Source organism: Cryptomeria japonica, chromosome 3 (genome assembly GCF_030272615.1).
Source record: "Cryptomeria japonica chromosome 3, Sugi_1.0, whole genome shotgun sequence".
Lineage (NCBI taxonomy): Eukaryota > Viridiplantae > Streptophyta > Pinopsida > Cupressales > Cupressaceae > Cryptomeria > Cryptomeria japonica.
The window spans coordinates 411,882,570-411,906,751 of NC_081407.1; the positions used below are offsets into that span (position 1 = coordinate 411,882,570).

Below are 24,182 nucleotides of genomic sequence, written 5' to 3' on the forward strand. Positions count from 1 at the left end.
AGTCAGTGCAGATTCTGATACTACCATTTGGTTTTGATACTGGAACGATGTTGGAAATCCATTCTGCATAGTCAATGGGTCGGATGAATCCGACATCTAATAGTTTCTTTAGTTTAGTTTTGACCATGACTGCCACATGTGGATTCATCTTTCGTAGCTTTTGCTTGACTGGCTTAACTCCTGTAGAAATGGACAAGTGATGCATGATTTAGTGTGGATCTACTCCGGGCATATCAGCATATGACCAAGCAAAGTTGATTTGTTGTCCTTTAAAGAAGATGATGAATGCCGATCTTTCTTCCTCTGTCAGAGATTCTGTAAGGTGTGTTTTTGGCTGCTTCTATGGTACCAATGTTGATTGATTGAGTGGGCTCAATCAAAATGGGTGATCGCTCATGAAAGTGTTCAGGAAGAGTGTCAAGTCTCCCATCATTAGGTGCTTTAGAAAGGTTTTCACCCTCAGATGCGTCCTTTATTTTTACTTTTTTGTGATCTAGAGCTGCCATTGACTGGTTTTCAGCATCAGATCCTTTACTTAGTTCATTTTTGCGACTGAGAGACTTGGCACTCCCTGGTTTGTAGACATCATTATTTTGTTCACTGGTAGAGTTTGTTTCCGGATTTACGGTACATAGGTAATGGATAATAGATTCATCATCTGGGAAAATTGGTATATCATGTGTTTCAGGTTCATCCCAGTCGATGATGTTAGGAAAGACAAGCGGTAAGGAATCGTTGGGTGGATCAAGTTCGACTACTGTGAGTGTTAGGACAAAGTTTTCATCGTGATTGTTCTTGGTTTTAAAGAAGTCCAGGATTTCGTCGAGGTCTTCGATGGTATTATCCTCTACATATACTTGCTCATAATGTTTCTGTTCGCTTTTCGTGGCATCATAAATATTCTGCGGTCCAAATTCAAGAGGTCTATCTTCTGCGTTATGTTCTTCTTGAGAAAGGGATATAGAATTAGTATCGTCCAGGATATTTGTAGTAGCATTGGAGCAGGTACTCCATTCATATTCATTGGAATCTGTCTCATAGGCATCATCCCAGATTCTATCTGTGTTGTAAATAGGTATGTTGTATGGTGAAAAGAAATCTTTGATGATGGATACCATTTTGATGGTTTTTGTTGATTCTGTATCAGATCCGTCTTCTACTTTCTGGATTTGTTCATAGACTGTACTTCCTCGGGGAGGAATAACGGTATCTAGAGATGACATGATTTGTTCTTGAGACATTGGTGTTTGAATATGAGCTACTGCTGCAGATAGGGCCTTCTATGACTTAGAAGCTTTCCCTGATGCAACTTCTGATCTTGACGTTCTCGTGCCTTGTGGATTGTGTCTGTTGATTCAAAGAGTGCTTCCTGCCAGGATTCTTCTTTGTGCTTCTTCTTTACCTTCCATTGAGGTTTTGTAGTTGTGTGTGGTGGCTGTTTCAATAGGAATGTGAGTTTAGAACCCAATACCGCTTTGTTTCTATTAGGTTGTGAAGGAAGATCTATAGGTTTAGTGACTCTTTCTTTGCGTTTCCTAATAGGTCCTTTACCGCCATATCTCATTTGCTTCATGATTAAGTAGCCTTTTCCATACAGGTGTGTTGGTAGAACAATGTCCAGAGCGGTTGCTCTATGATCTTCTTCCTCATCTTTGTATAACCAGTTAAGAATGTCCTTGTCCTCTGATTCATGTGCTAGAGTACCTAATTGGATGAAGGTACCATCAAATTTAGTGATGGGCTAAGTGGCCAGATGTGTTGATGTAGTAGGCAAACCATGCGATCTAGGTGATGTTGGCAACTTGGCCAAACATAAAGGCTCCAAAGAGTATTCTCTCATGCCCTAGTCTTTGATTTGCATCTTCTGCTTGAAGTCTCCCCATAAGGAGTTGGGTTTTGCTGTTTGTAGATCTGATGTCAAGGATCACTGCTTTTCTCTATTATGAGGAACCAAACTGTCTTGGGCTGCCCCCATTGCGTTGCAATGTTGAAATGGATTATGATTAGCTGATGTGGAGATTTCTTGTCCATCATAAGGAAACTTGACACACTAGTGATACGTAGAAGGTACTGCTTGCATTTCATGTATTCAAGGGCGTCCTAACAAGATATTGTAGGTTAGATCTATGTCTAAGACTTGACATATAGTATCCTTTTGTACTGGTCCTACTTGAATAGGTAATATCACTATTCCTCTAGAGGACCTTTCCTCATCATCATATGCTTTTATGGTAATCTTCTTGCAAGGATCAATAGATTCTTCTAAGAAGCCTAATGCACGGATAAGCTTTAAAGTACATATATTAAGTCCAGCACCTCCATCTATTAAGACTCTTTTTACTCGGTGTTTGCAAACAATGACTTCAATATGGAGAGGAGTATTATGCGGATGACTCAAGGAAGTATTGTCATGCTCTGAGAAGGTGAGGTTATGAGGTCCTGTCATATGGGCGACCATGGCTTGAAATTTGTCTGTATCCAGATTTTGAGGTACATTTGTTTCCAATAGCGCTTGCTCCAATATGTCTTTGTGCTTTGGTGATAGTTTCAATAATTCCAGGATAGATATCTAAGTTGGAGTCTTGCGTAGTTGGCTAACCAAGTCATATTGGATTTTTGGTGTGGTAGTTGTAGGTGCAGTATGTCCCTTCAAGACATATTTCTGAGTTCGGGTTGTTACATTGACAGATTCATGATCATGCCGATCTCGAATGGTGATGACATTGACTTGATGATCTTCAGCTGATATGTGGTTGATCATGTTGTTGTAGATGTGATTGATACGAGCTCCGCGTGTATCATCTGAAGTTGATGCTCCATCTTTGTTGTAATTTGGGGGAAGATTTTTGAAGGCTCCGTGATAACCATTTGTCTTGAGACCATCCACCGTTAAGTCACCTCGATCAATCATGTCCTGTACTATGTGTTTCAATCTCATGCACTCGTTTGTTCTATGACCCTTGTTGCGATGGAAATCACAATAGTGTGAATCATTCCACCAAGGTGGTTTGATTGGGGGTTCATAGTTGCTGATTGGAGGCAAAGAAATAATCTTGTTTGCCAAAAGTTCTCTGAATGCAGATTCTAATGATTGTCCCAGTGGTGTGAAGATACGCTTTTGGAAATTGTTCATGTTGTTGCATGAATTGTTGTTAGGTCCCGGATTCATGTTTTTGCTTTGAGTATCGTTGGTGTTGTTTGTGTTGAGTTGTCCTTGATCAGTGTTTGGTGCATATGTGTTAGCACTGGGAGTAGCATTTTTAGGATTTTTCGTATTTTGAGGATTTCCGGATAATGCAAGCACTGGTTGCTTAGATTTGGGATCATACGATTCATTGTTGCCTTCGTTTTTGTTTCGAGTCCAAAATCGAGATTTGTCAAGGTTGGTGTTGTTCTGATTATTGTAGTTTGATGAGTTTGTTCCTTCCTTGTAGAATTTGAGTGTTCCCTTTTTGACACATGCTTCTTCTACTTGAATGCCATTTTCAATCAATTTAGTGAAAGATGGTATGCATTGAAGTTTTAGTCTGTAGCTCATTTCACCATTCAAGTTATTGATGAAGATTTCCATTTTCTCCTTTTCAGGAATATCTCGAGGATATCCTGATACCATGCATCGCCAGTGTTGAAGGAACACCATGAATGTTTCGTTGTTCTTTTGTTTGGTGTTGCAAACATCTAGCATGGCTATGGCATGTTGGATGTTGTAGGAATAGTGGGTTATGAATTTGTTAACCAATTCATCAAATGATCTGACAGGCGGCAAAATTTTGGATAACCATTCCATGGTTTGCCCTCCCAAGCTTCTAAGGAATAACCTCATCAAATAGGTGTCATCATGAGCAAATTCAAGGCTCAGTGTGCAAAATTCTCGAACATGATCTCGGGGATCACTTTTGCCATCATATTTATCAAATTTGGGAATGTCTGAGTTTGGAGGAAAAGGCGCCATGTTCAATCTTCTATCAAATGGATAAGGACAGATTTCGTTTAAAGAGTACTGTATTGTTGTCCCTTGTTGCATATCCTGTATTTTCCTTTGCAATATTTGCATTTGTTGAGTAAGGGCTACCAAAGGTATATTGTCTTGTCAAGGGAACAATTCTTCCCTTGTATTGGTTTTCAGCTGAAAAGGTGTGGTAAATTGTATATTTTACTCTAGTGTTTCTAGCTCAGGTATACGCATTTCTGGTATGCATTGTTCTGGAATGTGTTGTTCAGGTATATGTTGTTCAAAGTTATGGGTTTCTTCTTCTCTTTGTTGTTCTTGATATGCATATTATCGAGATCCATTTTTAAAGATGTTGGGATCTAAATCTTTGGGAAGTTTAACGCCTTTACTCGTAAGCATGAGCAGATATTTTTCTTTGTCATTTTCCATGAGCTTTTCTACAATCATTTGGAATGAAGGGTTTTCCTGACATTCCCGAAGAAGTGCTTCAGTAATTTCAGGTTCTTCTAAAGGTGGAACCTCAAAAGGATTTGATAATCTTCGGTTCATACTAGACTCAGTGTGTGCCTCACTTTGTTTGTCTCATTGAGAGCGAGTAACAGACATTTTAGTTGAAACTCTCAGTGATGAAAGGGACAAAATCCTCTTCGATGTGTTGCTCGGGGGTTGGTGGTTCTGGTCGAGATGTGTTATATGTGATGCACTCATCGAGCAAGAATGATGGATTGATCTTTCCTCCGCGGTTTATGATTTGATTAAAAGCTGATTTTTGACAGTAGGCTCTTGTCTTCAAGGGTTCTTTGTCAAATTCATTGGTTTTGTTTTGGATATACTATTTGACGTGATGAAGGAATACCCGATGAGATTTGAAGAGTTGACGATTGATATATAAAAACTTATTTCTCTTGATGAATTTGGAAAAACTAGGTTGTTGTTTCTTCAACGTGATGTTACGATAGAGGTTCTTTCTTCTCAGAATAAGGGGATTAGTCATGCATGAGTGATCAATGGTTTCCTTTGATTTATTTGGATTTAGTTGATTCTTGTTTTTGAAAGTTTCAAATCTTACTCTATCCAAGTGAAGGTTTAGATGTCCCTTCACGACAAAGCGTGTCAAATGATATGGATAAAAGCCTCCAGATCTGGAAACTTCATTTGACAATTTGAAAATTTTAAACAAGTGTTTTGAGATAAAAATCCGTAAGATGGTAAAGGATTTTATTGATACTGATGATGAGATTTCCGAATTATGATAGGAGAGACATCCTCTATTGCGCGATTCATTTAGGATTCTGACAACGTTCGTTTTGACACAAATTTTGCTCAAGAAATAGTTTTAGTGGTTTGTTTTTGTCACTCTGGTTTGATAAAAAAATGATGTTGATGAAAAATGCTTCTAAAAATGTTTTTGAAAATTTCAAAAAATTTCTCGGTTTTGCCCTCTATTTTTCTGTTTTGGATCACGCGCTAGAACAGAGTCTACATGCACTACTGAAATTCCTCTATGCGCTAAAATAATAACCACACGTGTTAGGCTGCCCCCAGACACGCGCTAAAGTTTTTGGACTGTTAAAATTGTTTTTCTAGCTGTTGAAAAAGCTATGCGCTATCCTGGGTCTGTGACGCGCTAACTGTTGGACTTTATGTGCTAATGTTTGGATGCCATGCGCTAAGCTGTTGCTTCCACGCGCTAGACTATTTTTCTGATGCGCTAAAGAATTTTACACTATTTTGCCTTAAGATGAAACGCTACTGTTTTGAACCAACGCGCTAACTAGTGGTTTAGATGCGCTAACAAAAATACTCCACGCACTAAGAGGTTTCTCTTATGCGCTAAATTGCCCTGAATTTTTTTCTTTGGTTTGGTTTTTGTGAATTTTGAATTTTTGTTGCAAATTTTTCAAGTTTTATGGATGATTTTCTGAAGTAATAAATGCAAACACGGCATAAAAAGTACAACCATTTTGCCTAATCTAACAAAAAGTGTATGTTCTGCGAGGATGTGTTCAAATCCCCAATGTTTTAACAAGTTTTGATACAAGTAATACACTTTAGAAAGACTCTTTAGTCAAAGGTCATAAATAACATCATAGCCCACTAGTCTCGATACTCCGTCAGCTCAAACAACCGTGTCACCCCCTAGAGGGCACCCATTTTTTTGCCTTTTGCCAGAAATTAACTCAAAGTGAATCGCTTCACAGTTGAGTAGTCATCTTGGGAGATATATGGTGAGTAATCTTGGGGGCGGATTCTTCCCCACCCTTGCACTATGATGTTATAAATGTCTGGTTACTGACTCGGCTCAAAGCTTCTATTTCTAGGGTTCGTAATCAGGCTTCCCGTTCGGCCATCAGTGATAAACTCCCTCAGGAGGCTTCCCAACCTTTAGAACAAAGGCTTTACGTATCTCAAGGATACTGGGGGAAGGCTAATCGCTACGCGCAACCGTTGAAAAGGACTTTCGCCACTTTCCACATTTGATTATAGTGGGTTGGAATTCTTGGCGTTAAAGTCGTTCCCCACTTAGGTCATTCCCTTCACACCGGCCATAAACGGCTTTAAGAGTTGATTCCAACTCCTCGGGAAGGCAGACCTGCTAAAGGTTTTATTGCTTGAGGTAAAGAAAGCTGTAAGAGTGGTCTGGATCTTTGATCACCCAGTTAAGGGGAGAGCATATGCCTTCCACTTTCGAGACAAAGCAATCAAGTTGGTTCTTTTTAGCCTTTCAATTCAGTGATTTGCTAAAATCTATATGGAGATGTTGCTCTACGAAAACATGGTGTTTATTTTATCCTTTCAAGGCAATGATTTTCTGATCTATGAAAAGAAATTTGGTCAACCAAGTAAATTCGATGTTTTGGTCAGCAAAATGAAAATTGATAGGGGAAAAATTTCCCTCTTTGTTTTGTGCAAAATAAAAATGAGGTTCTTTTACTTTGCAAAAATAAAGTGAATCCTTTTAGACACCAAAGGATGGTGATATTCTTTTTACCCCTTTCTTACAAAAATAAAGATTGTTTGTTGTGGTTCATTTTACAGCCCAAAGTAAGGTGAGTCCAATTTTATCCAACAAGAATTAAAATGACTCTAAATTTTAACTAACTTAACTAAGTTAGCCAGAATCTAAAACTATTTGTAAATCTACAAATAAAATCCAGCTCCACCTACAAGAAATTGTCAGGGCCCTGCAAAATTCCAATAAAAATAGTTAGAGAAATCTGGAGGTTGGTGGACTTCTACAAGTCTAAATTTTATTCCGGTTACAATTTTAATTTTAGTCTTCTGTCTGTGATGCGCTACAAAACAGACTGTATGCGCTACAATATATTCTTGATGCGCTAAAATTAAGGATCAACGCGCTACACTGTTTTCTGGATGCGCTACTCTGTGCGTCGAAGGTGCTACTCTGGTTCTCTTCCAAAAATTAGTGATTTGACGTGCTAATTTATTTACTTCACGCGCTAGATGATGGACTTCACGTGCTAAATAGTGGGCCAGATGCGCTATGCTGTTTACTGGATGTGCTACTCTGTGCACCGAAGGCACTGCTCTGGTTTTCTTCTGCGCTGAGACCTACAGGAAAATATTAGAGGGATCCATGCGCTGAGGAAAGGTCTTCACGCGCTAGAGTATAGACCCCACGTGCTAAACAGTAAGCGAAATGCGCTAGACTGTTAACCAGATGCGCTAGGGAATGTTTCTCACGCGCTGATTCTTGTTCCCCGCGGACTTGCAAAAGTGATTAGTTTCAAATACCGATTTGATATTTGGGGTCGTGCCTCACGGTGGGCGCCAGAAATGTATGCGAGAAAAGTGGGCTGATAAAACTCAATATGTGAAAATATTGCTAAATACTAATCCACACACACACACAGGACTTCTTGGTGCAAGCTATGGAGTAATGAAGTATTACTCAGCTTCCCAAGGTGGGTCCCATGGTTCTCTATCTCACAATGTCCCTCAAACCAATGTTTTTGCTCTCAGATCACTGAGCAAAATGGTTTAGGGATGGCAAATGCAAGAACGAGGGATGTTTTGATAGATTTTAGAATGAAAGGTATGTTAAGCTATGTATGATTCTAGAAATGCAATAAACTAGATGATAAGATGACAAGGTTAGTATGAATACTATCCTAACATGATATATTTAGTCTATGATTGAGCTATATGATAAAGAAAGTATTCTAAACATGCATATTTAGACTAATTTCTATTATAAAGAGAGGCTAAATGATGAGCATAAAATGATATGAGAAAGCTTGAATGTATTTGAGCATAAGTGTGATACTACAAATTTGGAGGATTCTCTATATGTAAAAATGGAGGAATGAGAGCTCTATTTATAGCAAAAATAGGGCAATGGATGGTCAGGATTGAAAGAGTTAATCAAGGGATGAGTTTGAAAGTTGGGGATCCATGTTTGCAATTTGCACCAATGAAATGGTGACAAGTGTCAACATAAGATTGGGTTGAGAGAAGGGGTTGGAGACATTAAATGCCTGAGAAGACCTTATGGTCATCTAGAGATAAGGGTCAAGCTTAAGTTAGGATTACCCACTGGATTAAGAGTTAATCCAAGGATAAACCTTTGTGCAAATGATTAAGAGATAATCATAGTCAAAGCATTAAAGGCCTGATGAGACCTTTGGGTTGGGTAAAGGTTGAGTCAAAACAAATGTTTTAACCATGTAAGAGGGTTTGAGTTAACCATTAATGGTTATTGGAGACTTTGGGGGATTAAGTGGTTGAAGGTTGAAAGCCTTTAATGGTTATCAAAGACTTTGAGGAATTAAGTGGTTGAAGGTTGAAAGCCTTTAATGGTTATCAAAGACTTTGAGGTTTTGAGAAGTGACTTCCTTTTGCTTAGGGATGTGACAAAGTTTATAGGAGGGGTTAGGTTAATTAGAAGTGATTAGAAGATTCTAGAAGGGATTAGAAAGGGGTTTGGGATTTTGCAAGTGGATGGAGGGATAATAGGATTTAATTGAAATAAAGAATTTTAATTCAATTTGGCTGTAATTTGGGGAAATTAAATAAATTAGATTTATTCAATTTTAGGATAACTATTTAATTAAATTTGAATTTAATTAAAAGTGGATAGGGGGGTTTTATTGAATAAAATGATTTATTCATTAAATGGGTATAGTGAATTTAATTTGAGTAATTTACTTAATTAAATAGAGGAATGTGGGTAATTTAATTAAATTGGATTTAATCAAATAGAGAAATGAACATAAAATATTCATTTAGGAATATGGTCATTTTTATACGTCTACACTAATTTCTCCTAATTTCTAATTTTCTAATTTCATCAATTTCCTCATTTTCTAATTTCCTAATTTCAATTTCCACCTAATTAATTTCTCTCTAGTCTCTCCCTATTTTTGTGCTTCGGTGGAAGTATGAATTTCTCATGCATCATATTATTGGCATAACAAGATGTCATAAGCTTCTAGTCCTCTAACCTTTGCATTGGCAATATGTCATAATTCATGACATAGAAGGTGTCATAACCTTCTTCTTTCCACTCAATTGTGCCATTTTTGAAATCAATTGCCTTTAATATCAATTTCATGCTAATCTTGTCGTTTCTCCAATTTATCTATAAATTGGATGAATTTCTTCAATCATGGCCCTGGTCAAATCAATCACGCTTCTAGTACCCTTATGCTGTCGTCTCGTCTTGTCAATCTTGCTTTCACATTATACTCATGCACTTGAAGGTGAGATCCACAAAACAAAGCTATTTGAAGGAGAAAGAAGGACAATGGAGCCACATGAAGGAGACATCTACATTTGGTTTGCTTAGTTTTCATTTTGAATGTCTTGTTTTCATGTTTTCATTGAGTGTAATTAGGATTGGTCATTGCAATTTAGTTTTCGTGATTGAGCTAGTCCAATTTGTTATTGCTTTGATGATTTCCACATTTCCTATCTACAATATCTTCTCTTTCTAGCATAATCCTATACACATTCTAGCATAATCTCCCCAAACCTTACCCTCTAGAATTTTGTCTACAGATATAAAGGTTCCCAATCCCCTGCCAATTTCTCTAAGAATCTCTTCTCCCCAATAGTCTATTGGGATGTTGTGTAATCAGATCCATACCAACACATCCCCCACTTTATGTCCCCATGGATTAAAGTGAGGGTACCAATCAATTAGATGCATCCCTATATTTTCTAAGTAATGTGGGCTGCTATTTAGGGATTTCTCTTTTTCTGATAGGTTGGGGAATTGTACTAGATAATATCCATTGAGTGTGGGATTCAGGACATTTTTGGTGACACTAGGTTTCTATGATTCCAACCTCCTTAGAGCCTCCCCCCATTTGATAAACATACCCAAATATTTTAATCCCCTCCTTGCATTAATAATTTTATTTTCATCAATTGAAATATAGTGACTTATCAAAAAAGGACTGGATGACTTACCAAGTTGGTCCAGATATTGGTGATGGCCCTTCATCCTTGACCATTATCCCTTTCCCTTTCCATGGTTTTCTATTGTGCGCCCATGTCTATGATCCTGGTATTGTATTGTCTTTACTCTACCATTTGTCAAATATATTTCCTTTGGGATTTTTGTTTGCCTAGACCACCCATTCCTAGATTTCTTTAAATCTATGTTGCTCAAAAACTCGAAAATATGAGAATTCCTTCCATATTCATGTTGCTCTAGTTGCCTATTACCATTTAGGATGTTCCTTGGAGGTGCTCACCTCTACAGCTACAACCATGGTAACCTCTTTTGTCTACCCTAATATCGATTTTGATTTGAGACGCCAACCCTTTTTTCCATGTATGGTCTTTTTTTAAAAAAAATTCCAACCCTAATTTAATCTAGGTTTTTCAAACCTATCTTTCCCCTGTCATTCATCTTGCTTATCGGATCTATGCTCTTCCTGGCTATGATTGAGTCATTTATGCACCCACCTGCTATTTTCATAGATCCACTGTGGATTGTGTCTCTATTCCTTCCTTGTTGTGGTTGTTGCTCAGGAATTTTTCTTCCTCCACTTTGCTTTAGGTCTTCCCTTCGAGATCTCCTACTCGCACAGTCTCCTTGCACCATGTGCTTGCCCTTTTTTAAAAAAAAATGATTATTATTGGTAATTGTACATAAAATTATTTCTCATAAGTGTTCACTATAATTGAGCATTTGGATCAATATATGTATGTCAAATGAAGAAAATCAACACAAGGAGATCATCAATAATCTCATGCCAAACACCATTTCTCCAAAATGTGATTCAAATATATTGAAGGGATAGATTCAACAACATCGATATTATATTGTAGGTCGTGTTTGGATCCACTAATGACATTGATAGATTCCCATAGATTACTTCAATATTGGAGAGTAATATAAGATTATTCATATAAATGAAAAAAATAATGATAAGTTGATTATTTATATTTGTAAGGAAAACTCGAAAATTCTAACATAAGAGAATTCGGTAAAATCACTTTACTTCTTTTTTTTATTTCTTAATATAGTGTACCTAATACAACCTAATTATTTCTATAGAATATATGCTTGCTAGAAGGAACAAACAAATATGATCTTAAATTTGCAAATATAGAAGACTGTTAAAATCATTTTGATTATATTAATATAATATTAAACAAAAAATGGGTGTAAACATTAATCGTATTTTTATGAATTTTTTTCTTAAAATAAAATTTAATTAGAGAGAAAGAGTTAGAAAATCGATCAACCAACTATATTCACATTTCTAATAGTGAATGTGACAACAACCTCTTCATCTCAAATAGTTCATCTATATGGATTACTATCAACATAACCCTTGCACCCCTTTTGGTGTAGGTGCTAGTATAATAATTAATTATTTGATTAAATTAATGTTAAGAGTCATGATTTGTAACATCTTTATGTGATAAATAAGAACCTTTATTTGTAGCACTATTTTTAGAGAACCCACATCGCAAGTTAAAAAAAATAATGAATACAATGAGTTCATTGCATTAAATGTTATTTAAATTATTTGTATTTTCAATATTAATTTTAAGTTGTGTATTGAATACTTCAATGACTTCATGGTAAAATTTCAAAGGTGAATGTATTTAAATTATTTGTATTTTCAATATTAATTTTAAGTTGTGTATTGAATACTTCAATGACTTCATGGTAAAATTTCAAAGGTGAATGTTCAAAATCGTGTTACTCTTTAAATTAGACTTAAGCTTTTCTAACTAAAAGTTAGTTTAGGTTAAAAAATGTGTTCTAACTAGATTCATTCTAGATAAAATTGATCAAAGTCTTTCTAGTTAAAAGTGTTTGCCAAATAGCTGGTATTGGCATAGTGTGATGGCTAAGTTGTGATGTTTTTGTTCTTGTCACAAGATTCAAACCTCATTGGGGTGTGAATGTTGAATGTCTATATTAGGGATAAGGTCCTCCATTTGTGATCTCACCATTTCATAGCTTCGAATTAAAAGTGTTTAGCCCTTACAAAAAAAGGTGCCTACTAGATGATTATGTAGGATTACATCGGAATTTATTTTTAAAAAATTGATATCATATGTAAGCCTCAATATTCCTCTTAAAAATATTAAGTTACCCTAATCTAAATTTAAAAGTGTAGTTTTTGAAAAAATAAATTAATTACTCTCATATATATTCATTGTAATTTTCACTAAAAGTGGATATTTAAGAGAAAAATAGAAAGTTATTTGTTTTCTTTAAGATAAAATACTATTTATTAGAAAAATAATTTAAGATATGATGTATTAGAGGAGAGATTTCATTTCAAGATAATATATAATTAATTTTTATCTTAGATAAATAATTAAAACAAAAAGTCGAGGGTCATGGAAATAGTTTTGTGTTTTTTGTAAACAACACTCTAAATATTCATTTTTATCAAAAAAATAAAAAATACGAAAAAAATGAAATAAATTGAAATAAATTAATGCATATACTAAAATATCATTGTAAAGATAATATGAAAATATGAAATTTACTATAAAGTAAAGAGAGATGCATTTAATCACAGACATAATCATTTTACCTACAACTAAATTATTGTATCAAATTTAAAATATATATATATTCAAATAATTTTTCATTTAAAAAAATACAAACATAAATACACTAAAAAAAAATCTTCATTACATTAATTTAAATCACTTCAAAATTTAAACATATGTGCTACTTTTAAACGATTCAATTCAAAGAGTTAAATTATTGTTGACCCTTTCCTTTATAAAAAGAAGTGTTGCAAACTAAAGGAATGAACAGTTGTAGCACTCTCAATTGAATCATTCGTCATCAATCTCATCAAACATATCAATGTAGACATCTTGGTTAGAGCTTCGACAAATAACTTAAATATTGGTTCCTACTCAAGAACTATCTTCCAAATTGTACGTGAAACTCTCTTAATCTCAAAAATGCAGTTTCAAGTTGAGACGATCTAAGGAAGTGGAAACAACATTATTAGGATGAACTTCGATTGTTGTTAATGAAGTCACTTAAAATACTCTGATACCATATAATGAAAAAAGATTTGTTTTGTGAACAATAAAAATATAGTTGAAAGAATAGAATAATCTATTATCAAATTGAGTATTGAAAAATCAAACGTTTCGAGTAAAATAAAATTTTAAACTTCTAAACTTTTTATAGATAGCAACTTTCATGTTTTAGAGGTTTTAGAAATTTCTTTATAGAACAGATTGAATAAATGAAAAAAAATTGTATATTAAATTGAATTTGTGTTTTGTGCCTGATTTTAAATCTACAGATGAAACAGAGTCGTTTCAAAGCTTCCAAACCCACTCGCGTACGATTACAGGCTCGAGCCTTTGCCCCAGCAATACAGTGGAGCCTTTCTCGGAACTGTTCACACTGAGAACTCGCGGAAGCTTGAGGAAGAGCTAGAATTGGACGAAAAGAGGCCTTGGGCAGTGTCAGAAGACATGAGCCACGTAAAGTCACCTCTGTTATTCAACGAGGATACGAGGTCCACCTCCATGCTCTGCAGTGCAGAAACCATGTTTGGCGAAGGGCTCTCCATGCCTTCTAGAATCAACAACGCCTCCCCGATGGAAGGCCTGCACCCAACTCTCGGGTGGGCGCACTGCAGTGCCAGCAACAACACCTTCTCCATACTCTGCTTGTTACAAGACTGCCGAATCCTCCCGTCTATTATTTCTGCCGATTTCCCATTCTGACTCATGTCCACCACCCAGTCGGAAACGAGGACGTGCTCAAGCCGATTAGCGCTCGGGTCGAAAGCCCGACGACCCGTCAAGAGCTCGAGCACAATGATACCAAAGCTAAAGACGTCACTCTTGTCGTGAAGGTAACCGTAGAGCGCGTACTCGGGAGCCACGTAGCCCATCGTGCCCACGGTGCGCGTGGTGTAGTGCGTCTTGCCCGCCGTCTTGAACTTGGCCATACCGAAATCCGCCACGAGAGGGCTGAGCTCCTCGTCCAGCAGAACGTTCGCCGCCTTCACATCCCTGTGAAGAATCGCCGGCTTCGCATCTTCGTGCAGGTATGCCAGACCCCTCGCTATTCCCACCAAGATCTTGAACCGTTGCGGCCACGTCAGGCACGGCCGGGTAGAGCTAAACAAATAATCCGCCAGGCTTCCGTTCTCCATGAAGTCGTAGACCAGAACCTGCTCTGGCACTTGGGCGATGATCCCAACGCAGTAGCCTTTCAGAGGTAACAAGTTCCGGTGCTTAGCGCTACTGATGATCTGGACCTCGTGGCTGAACTCCTCCTCCGCTCTCTGCCTCAAGTCCTTAAATCTCTTCACAGCTATTCGCCTTCCGTCTGCCAGAGTGCCTCTGTACACCATACCGAAGCTCCCCTCCCCGATCAGATTCGACTCCGAGAAATTCCCCGTGGCTTCTTTTATCTCCGGCATGTTGAAGAAAATCAAACCGGTGCTCTCACCGAGGATCTCATATCTCCGGATCAGCTTCCTCTGTTGGCTTTCCTTCTCGCTGCGCAGCCTTCGCAGGTACCCAAAAACGGCGGCCAAGATAAGGATGAGCACTGCCAGGGAAGGAACAAGCGTCATGATAAGCGTCTTGTTAACTGCGCTGTCAGCCGCTCTGTCCTGCATTTGAGGCAGAGGACCCAAGCCGGTTGCCACTGCAGACAAATTGCTAACGCTAAGAATACAAAAAGCGGCATCAGGGCCGACGGCGTCGTAGCAGTTGATGCCGCCGCCGACGTAAATTAGCACAAATTCGGGGCACTTGGACTTGCCCTCCAGGGGGATTTGATTCAACGAATACAGCGCCTTGCCCATGGCTCTCACACAGTCCCTGCACTCGAAATTACCCGACCCCCCTGCGTTACAGTTTTGCCGCAGGGCGGACACGTTGATCGTCTTCTCGAAGCTGTGAAAATCCGTAATATTGTTGCAGGAGGAAGAGTCGCTAGGGAAGCTATCGACCCCAAGCCTGCAAGTTGCGAGGAGTTTGGAGTCGATCCCGCGACCTATGAGCTGCTCGCTGAATTCATCGACGCAGGATTGGGCCGTTTTGTTGTCGGGTAAGAGGAAAGAACGAGTGTTGTGCATCCAGGAGTATTGCAGGCTTTTGATCAGGTCGGCGATGCCTTCACAGCAATGAGATTCGTCTACAAAGCATCGCTGATACATCCCTGGATATGCATCCAGTTCCCCTGTGATATTCAGCGGGCATACTCCTGCCGTAGCTCCCAGGACACCTGCAAACAAAATTAGCGCTCTCACAATCATCCCCGTCCGCTCCATCGTCTTTTCAGATCTGAAATGAATGTTTCTTCCTTTTTATCAGTCGACCTAAACACTATATTCTTCAACGATCGAACAGTTCTTACCAATAAGTTGTTGGGAAACTTTTTTGACAATTAAAAAAGTAATGTGTAGGGAAAACGCCCGTTGACTGGGTTTAAGACATGACAGCTGTAAGATGAAGAACATGATAAAGCCAAACACGGTTAGTTAGGCTAAATGACAAAGCAGGTGGGATTGGTTGCATTCTGAGATTCCTTCCTTCCTTCCCACGTCAAAAAATCAAAAGCCTAGTTGACAATATTGATTTTCGATAACAATATTGATTTTCGATAAGGACGAAGTTGATCTAAATTTACTTAATTGAAATTTTATTATTAAAAAATCAATTCGGAACATAGTTAATTCTGTCTCTGACCTAAAATATTTTTTGCTTAATAAATTTATACTAAACAATAATATAATGACAATAAAGTCTTGGATTGCATTCACGTTAAGGGTCAGATTCGTAACAACTTCCTCTGATATTAAAAGGACTTTTATTTGATGAATACTATCTTTAGAACACCTACATCCCAAGTAAAAAATAAACTATGAATATGATGAATTTATTGCATTAAATGTCATTTGAATTATTTATATTCTCATTATTAATTTTAAGTTGTGCATTGAATGATTTAATGACTTCAAGGTAAAAGTTGAAAGGCGAAAGTTCAAAATTGTGTCTCTTTAGACTAGATTTTCAATATTTTAAATTTGAACTTTTCTAATCATAAGTTGGTTTAGGTTAAAAATGTGTCCTAATTCGATTCATTCTAATTAAATTGATCAAAGCTTCTCTAATTAAGAGTGACTAGCATAGTGTGATGGTTAAGTTGTCGTATTGATGTTCTTGCCACCATGTTTCAAACCTTATCCTTGGTGTCTAGGTACATGGTATGTTATTCACATTAATGGTTGTTATTTCATAATTTCCCAAGTGCTTTACACATTCTAAGTCTTTTGGATTAGTAAACCTCTCATTCCTCCTTGTGGCAAGTGGTTATTACCATAATTCATAAGAAATTAGTCTTTTGGATTAGTAAGCCCCTTTCTTTTGTACAGAAATTTCAGATTGGATCCAAAATTTAAGTTGCTACACATTTTTAGTGTCCTTTGTATTGGGTTACTTTTAAAGCTTAATATCCAAAGGTTGAAATATTTTAAAGGGCTTTCAATGGATCTTAGTTAATGACTTACATTATGTACCTTGGCATTTATGTTTTCTCCCTCATAATTTTGAAGGTTGGGTTTCATTCAAATCCAACTTTAAGGATTAAAATCGTATCAAATGGATAATCAAAGACCTTTTAAGAAATGAAGCATGGAATATTTTGATTAGACAATACATTTTTACTAAGGTACCTAATAGGCACCAAGCTTGGAAGGGTCTAGGTATCCATAACATTCTGGAAACCTTTCAAATTTAGGGCACTCTTGTTATGGATATCTTGGGAGGCCATCAAAACTTGGCTCTTATGGAATAGAACTGACTTAAATCTAAGGGAGTTTCTATCGACTAAGGATCTATTTGGTGGCACCTTATTCTTTCTTGTTAGAATCAACACTTGTCAATGTTATATGGATTCATGCATTTAAGTTGAAAATTCTTTCTAAGATTTAAATTTCTTCTCTATTTATTGATTTAAATGGCAGTCCCAAAATAGTGTGAATCTTTGTGAACCTTCCTACTCTTTCCTGAATTCGCCCACGTTATAACCTTTATATCCGTGTCCGCTGATATGAAAGGGTCGTTCTAAGTTAAAATCAAACAATATCTTCGCAAGTGAGCGTGGGTGGATAGTTACGAAAGCATGAGGTCATCAACCCCACAAAGGTGAGATCATCTGCACGCGGGTGGGAAAACCCCAAGAATGGCGGCGGTCCACATTATCAGAAACAGGGTGAAGGTCAAAGATGGATGGTGGCAGCTGCTTTTGTAAAAAGTAAGGATTCCAACTCTCGGGTGTACGTCCTATTCACACTAAGCATGCGTGGATGTTAAATATGTATAAAGTAAAATAAACTCTTAATTTAGGCTAATTTAATAAGATACAAACACAAATATAAATTAATAAAAGATTAATAAAAGATCTTTGTGGGTATAGATATCAGAATATTGAAATAATAAATGTTAATTATGGAATGTAAATAAGGAAGTAAGAGTAGTGCAATTGCAAATGCTAGCTAGTCTTATCATTTCAACTTGCATTTATGTCATTGATTTTAGTCTTCATCTCTAAATGTTTTTTATTAGAAATATAATGTGTTCTCTTTGTTCATGTGTGTTTATTGGTTGACCTTGTCCAGTTTTTTTTAAAAAAATCATGTTGTTGAGAATGTGTGTGTGTGTGTGTGTGAGAGAGAGAGAGAGAGAGAGAGAGAGAGTATATCCATATATGCATATGTGTGTGTATAAATATTTTCTTTGATCACCATTGAGCTCTTGGTAGGGTAGGTTCTTTGAAACTCAAAATACTCAATAATAGTCATATGTCTTGAGAGATGGATGGAACAAGTTCATAAATTTGGCATGATATGTCACCAGTTATTTATTAAAGTATTCTAGCTTATCTCATTTTAAAAAAATTCTCTAAATGTCATTGAGCCCATAACTTATTTTTCTCTTCTCCTTTCGCAAGCACCTGATTTCCCTGTCACTTATTAGCACATGAACCTACACCACCCAATCATAGTCTAATAGGAAAGGTGCTCTAATACTACTATAATGTCATTTTCTAGTATTTTAATGCAATAACAACTTTGAAACAAAAACTATAGTACTCACCAAATTATATTCAAATTATAATAATTAATTACACTCAAGCAACACAAATAAACTTGTATAATGATTCAAAATACAATAGCAACTTGTATTTATTATGATATGATCTCTACATGAAGGGACTGCTATGACAATCATTGCACAACAACATAACACATTGACTAACAATATAGACAATAACTCATTGATTTCCTATAAAATTTCCAATGCACTCCTTAAGCAAGAGTTCTCTCAAGAACCAAAGGGTTTTTCTCCTCTAATCCTAGCAAACAATCAGTTTTCATTCACTAATTACAATCTCTTATGGGTTTTTATCCATAAAAGATCATTGAATACAAGTGCCCAAAAGATACAATAACATAATATGGATGATAAAAATAAAAAACATTCCTAATATTATTTACTCCTTAAAACACAAATACCTAGAACTAGTCGACCAAGTCCTAAAATGGAACCAAGGCCTTAATTTGAACTTCCATGTGTTGCATCAAACATCCACCTTATAGGTCTTACAAACTTCTCTATCATAGGTTTTAAGTTTCTCTTACATTTTTACTTCTAGCATAGGTGAGGTGATAGTTCTCATCCTCAATCCATATTTTGTCAAGTTGCTAAGTTCATTCTAACATTGTTCGAGTAATATTCTCAACCCTTGATCTTTGCTAATACCTCAGTATGCATCTAGCAGTAGTTTCAATCCCTAACCAGCAATAAATTTTTGGCATGTTTCAAGTAGTCTATCTAATCTCAACATCCAATGACTCCTTGGCATGCAATAGGAAGTAGGTTTGATCCTCAACTCATTATGAATCCTTAACATGCATTAGGTAGGATGTCTAATCACCGACTTCCAATGAATCCCTAGAATGCATCAAAAAGAAATTTGATCCCCCAACCTTTGATGACCCTCTAGCATGCATCAACTAGTTGGTCATATTCCTTGCCTCCAACAACTATCTAGCATGGGATAACCTGACTCCTAATCTTCAAAAAGGGACATGGCATTACTCATAAGGATAAACATTAATATTCTTTCCTTAACTCATCTCTATTAACTCATCATCCCACATTTTCATTTTCTAACATGTGTAGAAGCTAGATCCATGACCTTCACATCATAATGTTGGAAAATTGGTGGATTGGGTCATCCAATGCAAGCCAAATTCATCCATATTTATGGCCATTAGCTAGCTAGATTTCATTTTTTCTTATATGAGGCCACCATTGGAGGCCTCCTCCAATCCACAACCACTTTGGAGGCTTACTAAGCTTTGCTCCTATCTTGTAGCTACGAGTTTTTAAGTTTCAACGTAAAAATAACATTGATGAAAATCATACTAAGTTAAAGGAGCACAAATTAAATGCAAGCTTCAAGTTAGCACAATATTAGTGAAAACTTTTCCAAGGCATTTTTCTAGGCTTTATTCTCCCATCACACTTCTCAAGCCATAAAAACTTAGATAAGATCAACATCTTGTGACAAAATTGCCTAATTTTCTTTATGCTCTCATTCATCACTATGAATAGGTCTTGAAAGATTAGCAAGCCACTTTTAAACAAAATACTACTTTAAGAAAGTGCTTGAGTGTTGTTCCTTTTCAAGTCTCTTAATCTTAGAAATTCTTCAGTGATCAACTTTTCACCAAATATGAACTATGATAAGTTTTCCTTTCTATTGTGAATGATACTTAAGGCCCTTGGTTGTGATGATTTCTCCTATGAATTTTATGAAATATCTCTATAAATTGGTTGATGAAGATCTTCATAAATTTTATGTTGAAGTTTTTCTTTCTAATTCCTTATGACTAAATAGAATATGAAGTTCATACTTAATTTTACTAACCCATAGAACATTTGCAACTAGATATTGATTACTAGGTTCCTTAATGTCCCACAAAATCATTGGTAAAGCACTTTCTCTAAATATTCGCCATCTTCTTCCTTTAATTGTCCATCTTGAACAAATTAGATCGATAAAATTTATGTATTTTCTTGATAATATCATCAAAATTTATGAAGGAATAGAATGGGCTAGATATTCTCAATATCAAGCTATGTTTATTAAGATTGAGTTTGCTAACTTAGCTTATAATTGAATTGAGAGGTCATTTATTAGTGTTATGCCTCAATCTTTAGTATTTGGTCCCCTATTTGTGTGTTTAGTAAAAAGTATCTTTTCTTATTCTTTTGTATGCATTAAATTATTAATGGCCAATAATCTTCATTTGGAATTTTTTAGTCTAGTTTTCAAGGTTTCTATTCGGCCCCGATTGTCAATGTGATTTCTATAGAAGTCTTTTACAATCTCTTGGCTATTGTTTTGTCACATAACTTGGTTGAAGGCATTTTATTGCTCAATTCCATAACACAACTTATTGATGGTCACTTTGCAAATGACACTTTGTTAGTTCTCCTACAATAAAAAAATAATATAAGATAGGCCCTACAATTTATGTCTTTTGTAAGGCTTCTAGGTTGAGTATTCGATATAAAAAAAAAACTCAATGTTGTTACTGTATTCTAAACAAATCAACATGGCTAGACTCTTATGGCTAAAATGGACTAAATACAAGGAAATCTTTTAGGTTCCTTATAATTCCTTTTTTCTTCCAAGCATCTCCTTCCTCCTTGTGGGAAAGTGGTTATTACCATAATCGATAATAAATTAGCCTTTTAGATTGGTGAACCATTTCTTTGTAGCGAAATTTTAACTTTGTGATCCAAAATTCTAGTTGGTATACATTTTTAGTGCTCTTTATATTGGGTTCCTTCTAAAGCTTACTACCTGAAGGTTGAAAAACTTTAAATGACTTTCTATGGGCCTCTATTAATACTACTAAAGGTTTCCATCATCTACCTTGGGATTTATGTTGTCTCCCTCATCATTTTGGAGGCTAGTTTTGATCAGGATAAATGTTGCACTAAATTGATAATTAAAGCTCTTGAAGGAAATGAAGCCTAGAAGATTTTGATTAGACGTGCACATTTTTATTGAAATACCTAATAGGAACTAGTCTTGGAAGGGTCTTGGTATCCATAGTGCATTCTTATAATCAAGGAAACCATTCAAATTTCAGGACTCTTATTATTAAAAGTATATGGATATATTGGGAGGCTATCAAAACTTGGCTCTTATGTTACGAAAATGAAACTTAATGTAAAGGGTTGTCTATCAATTAGAGATTCATTTGATGGTATCTTATTATTTCTTATTAAGATCAACCACTTGCCAATGCTCCATGGATTTCTATAAAACTACTAGTTATTTTCTCCATTGGCTTGAGGCTAAATTGAAATATAGACTCTCTAACTAAGATTTGGAGACTTAGCAAAATTTTATTAATCTAGTTCCACCTAATATGCTACGCATATTAGACGTTCATTGCATCAAACCTTAGTGAAAGGGTGGAAATGGTACCTAGACACTCTATTTCACAATTGTATATCTTACAATGGATATGCCCAACTATCTCTACATCTTTACATGGTACTTAAATTGAATCACATATGTACTCTTTGATTCTCATTGGCTTCTTGGTAGTGTGAGTTCTTGACTATTTGGTTAGCTATTCTTGAACCAAAGTAGCTCACTTTGCCTTGTACATTGTCTACTAGGACTTTCCTATTAGTACCAAATTATCTTAGTAATTGTCTATCATCATCACCCATTCTATAGACAATGGGAGACTCTGAAACATCTTTTTAAGATTTATCTTAGAGTTCAAAAAGCTTAGACTTATTAATTTTTCGTTTGATTTGGTTTTATATCATTCTAATGATGAACCACGGAATATGATCAGAAACGTTGATTCAAAAAACTGAATACAATTAATCTAAAAACGACATTATCATGTCATGAATTGTAGAAATCTCTCATGAGGATTTAAATTTCTTCTTCACTCATGCTATATATTGATCTAAATGGCAGAGTCCCAAAATACTGGGAATCTGTGTGTACCGGGAACCTCCCTAGTCTTTCCTGAATTCGCCCACGTTATAACCTTTATCGCCGTTTCTGGTGATATGAAAAGGGTGTTGTAAGTTCAAATCTGCCACCATTCAAACAATCTCTTAGAAGCCAGCGTGGGTGGATAGTTACGAAAGCATGAGCTCATCAACCCCCCAAACGTGAGATCATCTGCGCAGTGGGAAAACCCTAATAATGGCGGCGATCCACATATCAGAAAAAGCATCAGGTTAAATATGGATTCGAACTGTCGATTAAATTTTACAAAACATTTATGTATATCCTATTCACTTTATACAATGCTTTCTTGCATCAAAAAGGAGGTGGAAGGGTATGTACATAGAAAAATGATAGATAAGTCAATATATAGAAAAATAATATTTAAGTCAACATATTAGGGTAACAATTATTTTTTATATTAAACAGTATTTGATCAAAAATACAAATTCGTATAACATAATTGTTTTTAAATGATTTTTTATTTTTAGAGCATTGAAAAGACAAATTAAGAGGATTGAACTAATAGAAATTGTGTAAAAATCTGTTGTGATTTGTAGATTTTGTGTTTTAATCAGGGGTTGTTTTGTATGAAGAATAGATGACTCCCTAAATTATAGAATATAATTTGATGTATGTGGAAGATATATTAGTTAAATTTAACATTTTTTATACAATTTTGAAATACAACATTGAAATTCATGTAATTAATGTCGAGAGGCATTCTACAATGGCAGCAAGGGGTGGAGTGAAATGATGTGAGTGTGTTAATATTAACTTTTATCTTTTAACTTAAATTTGACAACCATTTATATGTCAAAATATTAATATTAATTATAAATTTAATATTTTAAAATAAACACCATATAAAAAAAATATAACCTCATCAAAATTATAAGTTATGTATATGTATATGTTTATGCATATGCATATGCATATAGTTAAATTTAACATTTTTTATGCAATTTTGAAATACAACATTGAAATTCATGCAATTAATGTCGAGAGGCATTCTACAATGGCAGCAAGGGGTGGAGCGAAATGATGTGAGTGTGTTAATATTAACTTTTATCTTTTAACTTAAATTTGACAACCATTTATATGTCAAAATATTAATATTAATTAAAAACTTAATATTTTAAAATAAACACCATATAAAAAAAATATAACCTCATCAAAATTATAAGTTATGTCTATGTATATGTTTATGTATATGCATATGCATATAGTTAAATTTAAGAATTTTTATACAATTTTGAAATACAACATTGAAATTCATGCAATTAATGTCGAGAGGCATTCTACAATGGCAACAAGGGGTGGAGTGAAATGATGTGAGTGTGTTAATATTAACTTTTATCTTTTAACTAGAAACTAATGTCTCCATAGACAAGAGGCAACTTTAGATGAATGGAGGGAATAGCGCAGTTGGAGGGAAATTTGAATTCTACGAATGGAGGGAACAACATGGCTGGCTCTTCTGGTTTTGTTGCCTCTGCAGCTCAAGGACAACTTGTCTCTTTGGGATCTACGGTGGATGATGAAGATGGTTGAAAGGATGGGGACCCATGGCATCGGGACCCTCCTCTTGTCCTTACAAATAATGAAGATTCTTCAAAGTTGGGTCCCGAGATCTTGAACATTGAGTTGGAAAAGACGGATGTGGTGAAGGTTCTCAAA

The 24,182-nt window shown here is 35.7% G+C and overlaps 1 protein-coding gene across 1 annotated transcript; it reads right to left on the bottom strand.

Moving 5' to 3' along the window:
• Positions 1-13,821: 13,821 nt before the first annotated feature.
• Positions 13,822-15,714, bottom strand: LOC131069492 (probable LRR receptor-like serine/threonine-protein kinase RKF3). Its single transcript, XM_058004951.2, has one exon. The coding sequence runs from the start codon at positions 15,712-15,714 to the stop codon at positions 13,822-13,824; it is 1,893 nt and encodes a 630-aa protein (XP_057860934.1).
• Positions 15,715-24,182: the final 8,468 nt, after the last annotated feature.